Source organism: Pempheris klunzingeri, chromosome 20 (genome assembly GCF_042242105.1).
Source record: "Pempheris klunzingeri isolate RE-2024b chromosome 20, fPemKlu1.hap1, whole genome shotgun sequence".
NCBI lineage: Eukaryota > Metazoa > Chordata > Actinopteri > Acropomatiformes > Pempheridae > Pempheris > Pempheris klunzingeri.
The window spans coordinates 13,973,017-13,986,868 of NC_092031.1; the positions used below are offsets into that span (position 1 = coordinate 13,973,017).

Sequence of the window (13,852 nt, forward strand, 5' to 3'; positions counted from 1 at the left end):
CAGATATGAAAAGTCATAGCAGAGCTCTCAGAAACTCCTAAAGGACTCCTGCAACCATTGACATATACACAAGATATCTTGAGATATCTTGTCTTGAGATATTTCTATGTGATGAACAATACTGGAAAAACTATTTTTCAAACAAAAACAAGTTTGTAAGTAACCAGAATGTTGGCTGAGGGTGTCACTGATGACCTCAGAGGCTTCCAGAATGTTGAGACGATATAAATAGAGACGGACCCCAAACTGAGCCGAGGGAGATAGACAGAGAGAGATAGACAGAGAGAGATAGACAGAGAGAGATACACGTTCAGAACACATCCGAGACACACCACCGTTCGAAGAACACTTCAACAACCATTGAAAACCCGTTACAACTGCGATCGGTTCCATTAAGAAGATCAATGAAAGCCAACAGCAGTCCAGTCGAGGCAATGCTGCCTGCGGGTCTCACCTGGGGAGAGATCATGGAGTTGGAGGACGAAAAACAGGAGTTACTAGCTACACTACCTGTTGATGGCAGCAGCGCTGTCGAAAATATGGATTGGGAATCCAATGAGGTCTCTCCTGCTCCGATGGATGCAAGAGAGCCTCATGAAAACACCCAGAGGGAGCAGCCACCTCAAAACAACGGGGATGGCCAGCAACCTCAAATCAACGGGGATGGCCAGCCACCTCAAAACCACCGGGGTGGCGGCCGACCTCAAAACCACCGGGGTGGCCAGTCATCTCAGTACTACTGGGATTCCCAGTCATCTCGAAACCACCGGGGTGGCCAGTCATCTCAATACTACTGGGATTCCCGGTCATCTCAAAACCACCAGGGTGGCCAGTCATCTCAAAGCCACAAGGGTGGCCAGCCACCTCAAAGCCACAAGGGTGGCCAGCCACCTCAAAGCCACAAGGGTGGCCAGCAACCTCAAAACCACCAGGGTGGCCAGTCATCTCAAAACCACCAGGGTGGCCAGTCATCTCAAAACCACCAGGGTGGCCAGTCATCTCAAAACCACCAGGGTGGCCAGTCATCTCAGAACCACCAGGGTGGCCAGTCATCTCCATACTACTGGGGGAGGAATCCACCTCTGCACCAGCGTCTACAGAAAGCCCTAACCGACCTTCACTATGAAAGAGGTTTGAGACGTAGGGAGCAGTAAACTTCTTACAATGAGAAGTACATGCGTGAAGAAGCAGAGTGGAAACTGAAGCAGCAGCAGAGCTTGAGGTTCGATCTAGACAAGGAGGTGGTGAGGCTCAAACAGGAAATCAAGAGTCTCTCCTCCACAGCCCTCGCAGCCGAGCCCCTGGACGGGTCGAACAACAACAAAGACGACCTGATCAAAGATCTCACAGATCAAGTCCAAGCTGAAAGGCAGAGAGCTGACCTCCTGAAAAAAGAACTGGAGGAACTCAGGCTTGAGTTTAATGAGAGAGTCACCAAAGTCCTGAGCCTGGAAGAAAGGCTGAAAGGCGAAAGAGACTCTCTGTTGGTCTTCAAACTAAAGACGCATGAACTGCAGAAACAAGTTGATACCTACAAAAACCCAATGATGCTCCAGGTGTGTGAGCAGATTGGAAAAACCCCCATTTCAAAGGTAAACAACTTGATCACAACTGACCTCCATGCACCACAGAACACTTCTGTCGCAGAGGAGGTTGCCCTTCTGGAGGAGTCCCAGGTCGCTCCACTGGAGGAGGCCCAAGTCACTGAAGAGGTCGCTCCAAAGAAGGAGGCCCAAGTTACCAAGGAGGTCGCCCCACTGGAGGAGGCCCAAGTCACTGAAGAGGTCGCTCCACTTGAGGAGGCCCAAGTCATCAAAGAGGTGGTCCCACTGGAGGAGACCCAAGTCACCGAAGAGGTCGCCCCAAAGGAGGAGGCCCAAGTCACCGAAGAGGTCGCCCCAAAGGAGGAGGCCCAAGTCACCGAGGAGGTCGCCCCACTGGAGGAGGCCCAAGTCACCGAAGAGGTCACCCCACTGGAGGAGACCCAAGTCACCGAAGAGGTCGCCCCAAAGGAGGAGGCCCAAGTCACCGAAGAGGTCGCCCCAAAGGAGGAGGCCCAAGTCACCGAAGAGGTCGCCCCACTGGAGGTGACCCAAGTCAACAAGGAGGTCGCCCCAAAGGAGGAGGCCCAAGTCACCGAAGAGGTCGCACGTAACTCACCCTGAAACCACTGTGTTATTTTTACATTTCTGTTTGTGTTCACACTCAACCCAGACACAACGTGTTTTCGTCTATGAGTTTTAGAGGTGTTCACAGGTGTGTTTTTGAACTCTGGACAGATCCAGGCTGGCTGTTTCCCCCTGCTTCCAGTCTTTATGCTAAGCTAGGCTAACCACGTCCTGCCTCCAGCTCCAGCTCCAGCTCTTCTTTTAAATTGAGTAGTCACGGACAAAGTGTGTTTTCATATAATTAGATATTATCACTGGTGCATTTACAGGCCAAAAAAAAATCTAAACACAAAGGGAACAGCACTCAGACATTTGTTTTTAAAGGAAACCTTCAAATAAATATTGTAGTGACAAAATGGGTTATTTCAACCAGAATTATAATGTAATATTTCCTACTGCAGCGTTACAAATCAGCTTGTGTTGTGTTCAGGTGTGTGATCTGGATATACGACACATGCGGCCCATCTTCTGCTCTTAGTATGCGACGGTGTGAAGCGATGAGGTGTCACGTCGTCACATGGGTCAGAGTCTCCCTGCAGGAACCTCCAGCTGGTTTCCTCATGACAGAACCAACTAATCCTGCAGTCACACTGAAGCTTTCCTCGTTTCACTGCAGCTCAGTTGCTCAATTGGTCCAGTTTGCCTCAGTCGACTGCCAACTGCACCTGATCACAGTAGGTCCACTAAAAGTGCTTGTTTGATCCACTGACAGGCTCAGAGTGTTATTCTAAGTGTGTGACAGCATCATGGAAAGGATCCCTACAGAGAGAGACCTGGAAGATCCTTTTGGTTTAACCACAAACAGACGTTATATCGCTCTCTGCACACACACCAGACTACATTCACAAAAACAGGGATTTTACCACACAGAACACAGGAAGCTGCTGCTCTGCTGCTGCCTCATTCGGTTAGTATGTTTGTGTTGTTGTGTGCTATATAAATATTTCTTTGGATCCAAACTAACCATTAAAAGCATCGAAGTAACACAATGACATAAACAAACTCACTGATTGAGTCAGCTGTAGAAGAGAAGCACTGATGTTCTGTTCAGTAAAATCCCTGTTTTATCGCGTGGAAGGGTCAGAGTCCAGCAACAGGACGGAGCCGCCGCACGCCACGACGTGTACGGAGGTGCGAGGGCCCTCCAACGCTGCTTGCAGCTTTAATTCAAATTAAGTCTGTTTTCCTCTTATGACTCCACATAGGAAATTTTACTTTGCATATATTGTATTAAGTCCTCTATGTTGGATTTCCCTCTAATTTGTCACCCATCACTCCACTTTATTCAGCCTTTCCCTTTATTTCATCACCTGTCTGTACAGAGCAGACATGTTTGTGTATGTACATTTGGAAATAGTTTAAAAAGGTAAATGTTCCAAACTTCCAGCTCACTGGCACAGTCTGGTACTTTGTCACTAAATCAAGGCCGCTGGAACGAGAGGAATGCAAACGGAGAGCAGACATGGCCCATTTCCTCTACTTAAGAGTCCAGAGAATGTGTGTACATTCCATGGGGAAAACACAGAGTAAACCCACATAATGAGCAGTGCAACTTCCATTTATTTAACAAACTTTCTCATAAATAACTAGCCTCAGTCCTAAAATAATTCACAGTGCCTTCCTCTTGGACAATAGATTTTAGGTTCATTTTAGTAGAGGAAAAATACCATGTGATCATCTCAAATTATACTCACGCTTTCTCTGGGTCAATGAACCAGTCTCTTTCCCATTCCCATCCTCTTGGGGGCATGAAGTACTCTTGTTTCAACTTCAGTTTGCCCGTTACGTCTGAGTGCTTGTGGCGTCCCACCAATCCTGTGGTCCCCCACTTCCCAAACACCTTGGCCTGGTTCTCGTACTGTAGCGCAAAAGGAGGACATGTTTAGTGTTAGGTTTTGACTTGACTGCTGGCTCTGAGTAATCCTCAAAAAATAATAATAATATTATATTTTGGAGTGATGTACCAGCTCAGCGAACACACTGAAAGTTCCTTCAGAGTAGGAGTTGAACTTCTTCTCATATGCAGACAGACCCAGCCACATGTTGACTCTAATCTGGACCGGCACCTTCAGGCCCTGGTCCTTGTCCATTGGGTACTGAGGGGGACGGGAAAAAGAAAAAAAAAGAAAAAAAATCACATGAGCATTATGATTTTGGAGAATTAATTTTAACATAGTACTTTCTAGTCTTGCAGAAAGACACTTAGCACTGTTCAGATGCCAGATGTGTACCTTTAAAAACACAGTCTGCATTTTGCCGCAGTGTTGACCACAGGCCTGCTCACTGTATGTGGAGAAGAGGATTTGGTGAGCAGGGATGCGACTGTAGGCCACCCTCTTCTCGCCCCGTAACATCCAGATGATCACATCAGGCATGCTGTTCTGCGGCTACACACAGTGACAAGAAAAACACGTGAACAAATGCAGAATTATGGATAGACAAAAACAATATGATGCATTACGGTACCAAATCAAAGCAACTTTTTTACCTGGGTTAATGATGATATACTTTTGGTTCCCTTTGGCCAAAGTGTAATTTCAAATGCGCGAATGCTTGCTGTGTACGTACCTCCTCAGCCATCACTTTAAGCTTGTCTGCCCAGGACTCTAGGTCAGGCAGAGTGTCACGGATCTCTCTGGCCTCCTCTCTCATGCGTCTGGCTCCTTCCTTGATGCTGTTCAAACCGCTGTCTCGCAGCTTTTTGATTTGGATGTCCAGAGATGTCAGATTGGAGCGGCCCTCCAGCTCAGGCGCTGGGAAGCTGGAGGAGAGTGAACACGATGCTCAAACTGAGTTTATGCGTAATGCATAATTACCCTGTAAACTATTATAGGAAAGCCTTCTGGGCTTATTTCTTATGACTCTTCCTGTTTCATTTGCTTTTTTGGTTAAACCAAATACATTTGCCTTCCCTTTTGGGTTCATTTAACTTTTTAATCCAATAAAAAGATTCACAGACAATTGAAATGATTTTACTGTATTTTAACACAACACCATACTCTGTATTTACCTTTCTATGTCTTCAATCAGTTGATTGAGCAACTTCAGCCACACCTCTACAAGCTCACTGTCAGGAGCTTTAGCCGAGATGGCGGTTTTAAATGCCTCCAGATTGGATTGCTGCAACAACAAAATAAGGGTGAGGATTACACTAGCACAAGTACACACACATAACAGTACAATACTGTCTGTTTTAATGGCTGTAGATGTACAGGCAATAAATCATAAAATTCAATTTAAGTTTTTGAGGATTACAGAGGATAATGCAGTATTACCAGGTGCTGGTTAATGTAGAGGATGATGTTGACAGAGTCCAGGCGGTGGCTGATGTCCTCCCAGAATGAGGTAACCACAACCACTGGCTTAGTGTCTGCCCAGGGCAGGTAATAGTAGTGGTTACCTAAAAAAAAATGACACACCGATTAACAATCCTCTTGTCAAGAAAGCAGTTTTAAATTAATGTTTAGTTGTGTCTACAGTGCGTGAACAGATCATAGACTAGCTTCCTCTCTCACCATCAAATACGGCACAGCTATACTGGGTGGTGGAGGCCAGTGGTTTGCAGGTGGTGTCCAACTTGTTGCCATAGTTGCCGATGCTGACCTCAAACTGGATCGGCTCTCCCGGTTCCTGCAGCATGGAGCAGCTGTGGAAGACTGCACACAGGCAGTACTTCCTCCTCCTCTGGTACTTCTGATGTAGGGAAGACGACAGAGGAGGGAAAGGGCAGAGAGGGAGGAAGTATTTTAACCAACTAAAACTTGGTGTTACCCCACATATACACCGAACCACACGTATCAATACGCTCAATACCTGCACCACCAGGATGTCATCGCTGTGGATACTGTCTACTGCTTTGTCAGCTTTTCCCTTCAGCTTAGTGGTCAGCTCGACCAGGATCCTGCCCCTGTACGCCACTCCCTCTCCCTGCAAACATAACGCGTTGATAAATGTTGGAAAACCAATAAAGGGGAAGTAAGACATGGCTAGAAAAGAAGACATATATTAAAATTATATGTAACTGATAAGATTCTGAAAAATCCATGTCTTTAACACTACCTTGCCATAATTGAGATCCTCATAGGGGTCTGGCAGGCCCGTGAACTCCCTGGGGCTGCCATACAGGTTAACATAGCAGGGCCCAAAGACAGGCAGGAAACCCACCTCAGACTCCCCTGTGTTGGCTGTGGAGAAATGGAAACAGACTTAACCTCTTTAAGATTACACTCATTTATGTTAAGCAAAGCTTTAATGTTAGCTTTCAGTGTTGCGGTATTTGATGCGGTGGTGATGGACACATTAAGGTGGAAACGGTGAATGCTGGGTAAGCAGGTGGCAGGCAGTACAACAACAAAATGGTTAAACATTTAAACCCTAACACTAAGGTCAAAACAAAAGCACAGCACAACTGTATTAGCGATGTGAGCACACAGAAACAAACTGAGCAAATTAGCATGCAAAACATGCTTAACGCGTTACATCACATGCAACACAGGGCAAAAAAAGAGCACAGATGAACCTTCATATGACGGTATGTCCGCATTTGGCGCATATTCCTCTATTCCAGGAGAAAAAGGAAAATTCAAGTACCATTTAGACATTACTACAAACAGGCACATCAGAATAATAATAGTTTTCAACTGGAAAATGCATCTTTTTCACACAACAACATTATAAAACAATAAATATCTTATATCTTCCTATGAACGTTTGTACTGGGCATTTCCAGATTCATTAGGGACTTTATTTCCTGCCAACATTTTATGTTTTCATAATGTTTTTTTGGAAAAATCTCATACCTTCTATCTCTCCACCAGATGAGGCTATCTTGGCCAGGTTCAGGTATGTGGTGCCAATAGCATCATTTCCTGTCACACGATCCCTGCAATCACACACACACACACAATTTTATACTCACACTTATGTGATTAACTTAAATATTATGCAAATTTCACAATGTAGAAGTACTGTTTTGCATTGCCTCTATGAAAGAAGTGAGTGGCCGAGTTTGTTTTCAACACCTTCTGCAGGCACACGCAGTTTTTCTAACCTTTCCTCTTGCACTTATTTCCTTTCAGCCTTCCTGAACCTGAGTTATCGGAACTGGCCGTTCCCTCAGAAGCACACCATAATGAAAATTGGCTGTGAGACGGTGCCAACAGGATCCCAGAGCATGTTACCGAGGGGAAAGGGAGGGTCCTGCATAGCCTGAGTCATAGGCTGCTACATTATTTTCATTTGGTTGGTGATCAAGCAAGGAAACACACACACACACTCACCTCACTAGACCATTGTGGCACACCTTCTCAACTCCAAATAACTGTAGACTAAACAACACTGCCTCCTCTGAACACAAAATGTCAGCTACTACCTCTTGTGCATTCATTCTTCAGATCTTTCTTGGACTTACCAGTCAAAGACGGTCAGTTTGACACGTTCGCACATAGAGGGGAACTACATAAAGAAAGAGAGAGGAGAGAGGACTGATAAATGTCTGTTCCTTTTTTTTACCTTAGGTCACAATAAAGCTTTTCATCCTTAGGACCTCTCACCTTTACTTGGAGGTTCAGAACTTGGTTCCACTCTGGGTTTGCATTCTTCTCAATGATCTGAGTACACAGCTGGAGAGACAAGAAACACACACATCAGCATTTATTCTGTTACACAACAATGTTATATCCTTACATTTAACACCACCGCTAAATGAGAGAAATGACCAGGAACCTTTTTGCCAGCGAAGCGAGCCTCTAAGAAGGGATCCACCAGGTTCTTCTTGTTTTCATCTCCTCCGAAAATTTCTTTCATAGTCTGGACGAATGCATCGTCCACTGAAATGAGAAAACATTGGAAGAATTCATTAATCATAATCTATTGAACAGTATGGCAACTTGCTATTTTTGGTTTTATCAGTTTCAGCAGCCATAAAATCAGAAATAATTACTATATATGATTTCAACTTGTTTTTTTGTGCGTGAACCAATATAATGACTACAGCTCATCTTACTCTGGGGGACGTCCTCAGCTCTAAACACCTTCAGAGACAGGGTGGCCCATCGCAGAGTCACACCTGCTGGCAGCAGCAGATTACTCTCTATATCATCCTGGTCGTCATTCGATTCCCTCTTCTCCACCTACAGCGTGTGGGACATGATGAACAGAAGAGACTTCATGAGTCAGCGTGAGGAGCAAAGGCGCCAGATTTGCATAAGAACAAAGGAGGCAACCAGCGCCAGTGAAAGTCATCTGAGAGCTGTAGTCTGTCGTTCATACCGGAGGCTCATCTCCAGTCCCCACTACGAAGAGGGTGACTTTGAGGTAGCCTTTAGCCCCGGAGCTGGAGTCATCTGGGTCATTCAACAGGAGCCACTTCCTCATGACACAGTGGGCTGCAATAGGACACACACATAAATACACAGAGCTCATTCACACAGAGCTCATTCACACAGACAGCACCATCAGGCACAATGATCGGGCAAATGACAGCCGCAGCTTTCATTGTCCTAAAGTAAAATCAAAACTAAATTTTAACTGAAAAATAAATTAAGTTTGGTGGAAGGAGAATAAGTTCTTAATTCTCTGGCTGAGCTATTTATTTGTTTATATCGTGGACATCCAAAAGAAGGATTTTTGTCTAATTTTACTTAACCTTGCAATAATAAGACAATGAGTTTTATGCTGCCTGCAAAACACTATGAGTTACATCATTCAGATGCAAGTAGTCATATGACCTGTTAATACAAAGAAATGATTATAGACACCAATGAATGAAAAAGGAAACATGTAAAAAAACATCAGATTCTGACAAACAACAGCATCCTTGAGCAAATGTAAATGACACACAAATTTGTGGTTTGTGACAAGCTTACCTGGTTCATCATAAACATAACCAACGTCCAGCTGTGTGAGAAAACAAAAAGCAGATCAGCCAGACTCATATTAAAGCATGAACCACACTTTTTTTTTTTTAATATAGTACCAATTATGTGAAATGAGACCAGGCACCTTGAATTCTCCCATGAGACTGTCAGCTCTCAGTGAATAGGAATTATACACCTGCAGAGAGGAGTGCAACAATCCACAGTTTATATATTGATACATACTGACTGAGAATATGACCCCTAAAATGACATGTGGGCACTGACCCGGAAGCTGAGTTGCTTTTCAAACAGATCTGATGGTAGCATGTGGACATTGTAGAAGAACATCTGCAAAAGTACAAAAAAAATGTAGTTTTAGATGCTTTAGCCCTAAACCTTGCCAAATTTAGTGTGAGAAAGTTAATCTTTATCCTCTGTGAATCAAAAGGAACAAATCTTTTTATCCCATCTCACATCTGTATCATCTGTTGCTACTCTACTGTGTAAGAGTTGCGAGTACCTCGTCAAAGAAGGGGTTGTTTCCCCTCTTGATCCTCGTCCTGTGGGTCTGTTCACAAACATTAACCTTCACCACCGGTTTGATGTTGTTGCCAGACAACTGACGGGCCTCAATGATCCGGACACGAATCTGACAGACACACAGTATCACAGTATCAGTGTGGATGAATGTAGATAATTCATGACAGTATGAGAGCATCTGATTCTGACCTGCAGTATATAGTTATTTTATAATGAAAGGAATGCAAATCATGCTTGCTTATGATCATGTACTCAATCACAGGCATCCACTGCAAGGTTATTCAGTTACACGCAATTAAGTACAGTACAGACAGCTGCCATTCCCATAAACACTAAAATGGATGGGCTAAAAGCAAGACAGAGTGCTTGGTTTTACCACCAGAATTGAATAATCTTTCCACAAAACCAAAATATGTGCCAACAGAATAATTCACAACATATGTGTATGGAGCTCCATATTAAAATTAGTTATTGGTCATGTTTGGTCTTTATTAAACTAACCTGGAAGTCCTGAGGTTTATTGACCAGTCGGTGGCGATTCTGTGCCCTGGCCGTCCGCCGGCGGAGGTTAACAGACTGACCAGGGGACGAGGGGACCCCTGGAGAGCCACTTTGGCCCCCATCCAGTAGAGTCTCACCCTCCTCACCACCACCACCACCACCTAATGATCACAAAAACAAGATGAGCAGAGATCACATCCCTCTAACCATCCTTCACTGCACCATTAAGGATTACACAAACATACCAGCATCCACTGTGGCATCTCCTGCTTGAGGGTCATTGGGGTTTGGTGCAGCATTGGCTGGAGGATCATAACCAATCACAAGGTCGATTGTAGCCTGAAATGAGTGGCGGGTCTATCATTTCATTTACTTCTTTAAAAGGAAGGTGGTCTTCCTGTTGCTTATATTTTTCAACTTCATAAAAGAAAGAAACTTACTCCAATGTTCTGTCCACTTTCACTGACCAAAGGAACATTTTTGGATGGCAGTGATCTCATTTGACCTGAGGCAAGGTCTCTCAAAGAGATTTTGGCTGATCCAAGGAATCTGAAAACACAGCAGCGAAACATTGAATACAGAAATCACTATTAATACTATCATTTTATACCTGAGAAACATGCGACTGTGGAGAATTTGTATGGTGGAATGTTCTGCACTGATTTCCATATTTATTAGGGCAAAATTCTGGCTGCTGTTTTAGCCAGCCAGCATATCAGTAATCAGCTTACAGACCACACAGAAATAAAATGCTGTATGTGTGCTCAGTGAAGTCACACTCACAAAAGGGGCATATACAAGGTCACCACCCAGAGCTAACAAACCCTGCCTGCTCTGACAAACAAACGCACCCCGTGCGCCTGCACACAGTCAACATCCCGCAGATGCTACCAGCCACCGTGTTTAGATCATCTGTGAAAAGAACTGAAATGAACTATTCATAAGGTGGCGTCTCTACAGATCTGGCTGACAATCACAGGAACTTCCAGATAACAAAAACATCCCTACTGTCTGTATCATACACTGACTATAGCAGTCAAACATCGTCCTTGTGGGATGGCAATTACAACATTTCAAGACAAATGAAGTAAGCATTAACATTTATATGATAAAGCAGAAATGAGTATCTAATAATGTTCATTTTGTGGGGATGATGAAATATAATTTTTTTTAATCAAATCATAGATAAACCAATGTGTTTATTACTCTTTTGCTTTATTTTTACACGTTTTATCTGACAAACTGTATGTTTAGCTGGATAAAATAATCTTCTCTGTATTGTGTCCAAAGTAACATGCACGCATATCATGAAAACTGTATCATTCTTTGGGTGGACTCATTCTGATTTTGGCAGCGCTCCTGACAGGAGGAATTTTCACAAGACAGATACTCAGTTACTCTCCATGGATTAAAATGACTCAGACACATCCACACTGGCCAGAACTTACAACTTTCTAATAAACCCAAATATTCTACATTGTATATTTCCCCCCTTTGGTAACAACCTTTGCTTGGCCTGGATGGAAAATGTCATGAGACAAAGAGAATTGCAAAGAAACAAAATTTCTGTGAGAAACTGACTTCACGCTTCATGATTTAAACTTGACTTCTTTCAGGGAAACATTTCTTTAAAAACATATGATTTTATTGATCAAAAACTTCCTGGACAAATACTTTAAGCATACACCGAAGCATTAGCATTATATAATAAGATTTGCATGAACTTGTGTTAGTATTGATCAGCAAAGCATCTGGCCATTGTGCTGCACTCCAAGTAGGGAAAAACAGCAAATAAATAATTCAAAATACTAAAACATAATAACAATTACTCGGACAGGATTTCTTCATATCGGGTTACCAACACTTAGGCTCACAACACAAATGGCTGGACAGGGTTTTGTTGGGAGGAGAGAGGATGGAGAGTTATTGTTTTGGCAGCACTCGGTGCTCTACATCAGGGGGGAGGCTGACATGAGGATTCTCCAAGGAGTCAGTGACTCCATAATCTTTGTATGTAGCCTCAAATCTGGCTGGGTGACCAACAATGCTCATGTGCAGCTGTCCAATGGCCTCTCAGTAATAATGTTAATGGGATTTGGTCTTAATCAAAGAGTTCTTACTAGTACAGCTGTGCCAACTGCTTCTGGCTCCAAACTACTGAAAAGGTTGGTCAGGTGGTTAAATACAACTCCTCTGTTTTCAGCTCGACCGCACTCTGATAAGAGCATTCAAACATGTCGTACCGTCATACGGCACGCTAGCGAACCCTGACTGGCAGTGGCACTCGCCTGAACATGCTCTAAGAGTTATGGGACAATTGTTACAGCCCAGTACTGTATATGTTAAGGACTTTTTATTCATTGTTTCCCATGTAAACACATGGTGACATGACCAAAACAGGGTGAGTCACAGAGGAGCATCCCACCAGAGCTGAAAAAGTCCCCACATCCAAGCAAGCACTGGGTGAAACTATGTGTATGGAGTTATTATTGGATGTGGATGTAGTTTTTCCCCCCTTTGTCAGGATCTTAAAGCCTTTTATAGCCTTTTATTTCTGGCTTTTGTACACCTCCCAGTATGATGATAGTTCAGCCATCCGTGAATGGGAAGGACTGACTTTCAACACAAGCAGGTTAGAGTGCGTCCTAATTTATTTCCTATCACGGATCTGTTAGGATGGGTGTGTGTGATGATGCAGCTCATCTCAGATCTGTGACCAGGGTGTGAAAATAAGCGATCACAGTTCCCTGATTGTTGCTGTTGCTTCATATCAACAGAGTTTTCAGTGCTCTGTTGAGGCCGACATATATTTCACAAACAAGCTCGGTGAAAGTTGGTGGAATATTTGAACAAAGCCACTGATGGCTGGCATTTTATAAGAGAGGAAATTCAATAATACTGGGGTTCTGATGTGAAACCTCTCTTTACCCATTTAATTCATTCAGTCATGTAAATGTTGTCAAAATACTGACCATACAATTCCCTCCAACAGTCTGCAGCCCTGTTGTAGAACTGTACGGTGTAGTCGTCTACTTAATGAATTTTAATGCGACACTGGGATAAGGATATGCTCTGTATGGGTAGCATGCAAAGCAGGAAATGACAGATAACTTTTAACCGTGAAGTAGTTTTGATAAAACTGCCTATCTAGATCATTTTAACTATATTAATTTTTAGCCTAGCTTTAGGAGGAACAATGCCAGTCTGTCGATCGGTCCACCACTTTGGTCCAGCCTGAAATATCTCACACAACTGCTGGATGGATTGCTGTGAGATTTCATACAGGTATTCATGATCCACAGCCTAAATAACTCTGATGATCCTTTTTATTCCTTGGGCACAACCAGTAGCGGATGAATTGTAATAGTACTTTGGTGGATCCTATTACTGTTCATCATCATTTCAACTGTCCAATACTTTGGTTTATCACTAAATTCCAGTAAAACTGTCCATTTCCATTAACTTCATCTGCACTTGCTAATTAACACGTTAGCATGTTAACACAGTAACATTAGCTGCAAAACCTCAGCATGTCTGCATTGTCATTGCTAGCATGTTGGTATGCTGATGTTAGTATTTAGCTCAAAGCACTACAGTGTGCTGAAGGACATCCTTGCAGAGCTGCAAGCATGGATGTAGATTTGGGACCATCTTCTTTTAAACCTGTTTAACATACTTTAAACAGATAATCAAAAATAAAACCTCAGTCATGTGCATTTCCACATCAACAGCCATAAGGAAATACTGGACATCATGATCAACACTGTGCTGCTATTTACACAGAGA

At 43.4% G+C, this 13,852-nt stretch overlaps 1 protein-coding gene across 1 annotated transcript in view; it reads right to left on the reverse strand.

Annotated features, from left to right (window-relative positions):
• The window catches only part of LOC139220336 (myoferlin-like), a 27,994-nt gene that overhangs the window by 11,350 nt on the left and 2,792 nt on the right, over positions 1–13,852 (reverse strand). The window contains exons 4-26 of the mRNA XM_070852415.1: positions 10,507–10,615; positions 10,312–10,405; positions 10,067–10,227; positions 9,546–9,674; positions 9,311–9,373; positions 9,171–9,221; positions 9,035–9,065; positions 8,439–8,554; positions 8,173–8,299; positions 7,893–7,996; positions 7,721–7,789; positions 7,579–7,622; positions 6,968–7,050; positions 6,688–6,726; positions 6,228–6,352; positions 5,982–6,095; positions 5,684–5,861; positions 5,444–5,568; positions 5,179–5,288; positions 4,737–4,929; positions 4,400–4,555; positions 4,133–4,264; positions 3,863–4,026 (exon numbers count right to left, since the gene is read on the reverse strand). Of these exons, the coding sequence (XP_070708516.1) occupies positions 3,863–4,026; positions 4,133–4,264; positions 4,400–4,555; positions 4,737–4,929; positions 5,179–5,288; positions 5,444–5,568; positions 5,684–5,861; positions 5,982–6,095; positions 6,228–6,352; positions 6,688–6,726; positions 6,968–7,050; positions 7,579–7,622; positions 7,721–7,789; positions 7,893–7,996; positions 8,173–8,299; positions 8,439–8,554; positions 9,035–9,065; positions 9,171–9,221; positions 9,311–9,373; positions 9,546–9,674; positions 10,067–10,227; positions 10,312–10,405; positions 10,507–10,615 (2,517 nt within the window). The remainder of the gene's footprint in view (positions 1–3,862; positions 4,027–4,132; positions 4,265–4,399; positions 4,556–4,736; positions 4,930–5,178; positions 5,289–5,443; positions 5,569–5,683; positions 5,862–5,981; positions 6,096–6,227; positions 6,353–6,687; positions 6,727–6,967; positions 7,051–7,578; positions 7,623–7,720; positions 7,790–7,892; positions 7,997–8,172; positions 8,300–8,438; positions 8,555–9,034; positions 9,066–9,170; positions 9,222–9,310; positions 9,374–9,545; positions 9,675–10,066; positions 10,228–10,311; positions 10,406–10,506; positions 10,616–13,852) is intronic.